Raw genomic sequence first — 1,793 nt, 5'->3', positions numbered from 1 at the left:
GAGCCTTAAAAAGGTTATTTTTTAAAAAAGAAGACAATGGGGCGGAGCCTGTGGCTCAGTGAGTAGGCCACCAGCCCCATACACCGAGAGGGTGGTGGGTTCAAACTGACCCCGGCCAAACCGCAACCAAAAATAAAAAAACAAACATAGCCAGGCATTGTGGTGGGCGCCTATAGTCCCAGCTACTAGGGAGGCTGAGGCAAGACAATCGCTTAAGCCCAAGAGCTGAAGGTTGCCATGAGCTGTGACCCCACAGCACTCTGAGGGCAACAAAGTAAGACTCTGTCTCTAAAATAAAAGACAATGTAACAGAATGTAAGTGGCCAACATGCCTAACATATTTACTCCCTAGCCTTTTATACAAAACGTGTCAACCGCTGGGGACTGTCTAGCTCATATAGCTAAGGTTTAATGGAGACAGGCTACCAAGGGCAGGTCATGAACATACAGCAGTTTCTTCTCCACTTTATCTCTTAGGAAGAGGTAATTTCCGTTACTATCTGCTCAGATGTGTCATCTAGCCAAGTATAACTCAAACCAAATGTAATACAAACTTATCAAATACCAGTCTTTTTAAAAAGCCAACAATTTAAATCATAAGAGTTTATAATCTCCCCTCCTCTACATGATTAATCATACTTGAACATATGTCATATTTTAAAAATTCTAATTGGCAATTAGGTCAAATAGAATACCATGAAATTGTTACCATATGCAAGGACTGATAATCACCCTTGATGAGCGTTATTACTCTGGCATCCCAAAGGAATATTTTATTACCTTTTTTTTATTATTTGGAATCCACTGAGGATACAAAGAATTAGGTTACAATGACTGTATTTGTCAGGTAAAGTCCTCTAAAGGACAATTTTATAAAAATTCCAGTCAGGGCCGGGCACAGTGGACCAAGAGTTTGAGTTTGCTGTGAGCTATGATACCATGGCACTCTACCCATACTAACTACAAAGTTAGTCTCTGTCTTTAAAAAAAAAAATTCTAGTTAGCATGATACCAATTATACAGTGGCTGAAGAAAAATGTACTTTGTATAGAATTATCATGCTTGCCTATGTTTTTGCAAATAAATTATTCCAGGGTAGTTAAAAAAGCAAAAAGAACTCTTAAAATTATATCCACAAACCTTAAATCTGTCTCAGTAATGGTATCACCCAGGCCACCAACATATAGAGTGGTAATAGTTTTATCCTCTGGTGGGTCCAGACGAGGCATGGTTGAAGCCCGCTTTAGAAGCTTATCAGCTACAGGGTCATTGATTCCATAATATCGGTCTTTAATATTCTGATCAGCAAGTGGGTCATCTGGATCTGTAGGCTTCTCATGTCTATGATTCAAGGAAAAGCAATGCATAAAGGTGAAACAAAGGGAAAGAATATTGTTATCTTCCAAGAGTAGCTGCATATTAAGAGAAGTCCCAAATACATATCCTGAAACGCTTTTTGAACTAGAAACCATGGCTATACCAAAATACAATTAAAAACAAAATACCAAGGGATTTATTGTATTATACTAGGACTTCCCAGCCTTCTCAAAGTCATTAGGTGGCTCGGTGCCTGTAGCTCAGTGGCTAGGGCACCGGCCACATGCACTGGGGCTGGCATGCTCAAACCCGGCCCGGGGCCTGCCAAATTGACAACAACTACAACAACAACAACAAAAATAGCTGGGCATTGTATCGAGTACCTGTAGTCCCAGCTACTTGGGAGGCTGAAGCAAGAGAATGGCTTAAGCCCAAGAGTTGGAGGTTGCTGTGAGCTGTGATATCACAGCACTCTA

The 1,793-nt window shown here is 40.5% G+C and overlaps 1 protein-coding gene across 1 annotated transcript in view; it reads right to left on the bottom strand.

Annotated features, from left to right (window-relative positions):
- The window catches only part of RBM22 (RNA binding motif protein 22), a 13,843-nt gene that overhangs the window by 4,507 nt on the left and 7,543 nt on the right, over positions 1-1,793 (bottom strand). The window contains exon 7 of the mRNA XM_023514488.1: positions 1,141-1,341. Within this exon, the coding sequence (XP_023370256.1) occupies positions 1,141-1,341 (201 nt within the window). The remainder of the gene's footprint in view (positions 1-1,140; positions 1,342-1,793) is intronic.

The sequence above is a fragment of the Otolemur garnettii genome, unplaced genomic scaffold (genome assembly GCF_000181295.1).
Source record: "Otolemur garnettii isolate 467f Iridium unplaced genomic scaffold, OtoGar3 scaffold00003, whole genome shotgun sequence".
Classification (NCBI taxonomy): Eukaryota; Metazoa; Chordata; class Mammalia; order Primates; family Galagidae; genus Otolemur; species Otolemur garnettii.
The sequence above is the reverse complement of the archived record's forward strand: the minus strand, read 5'-3'. Positions and strand labels throughout refer to the sequence as shown.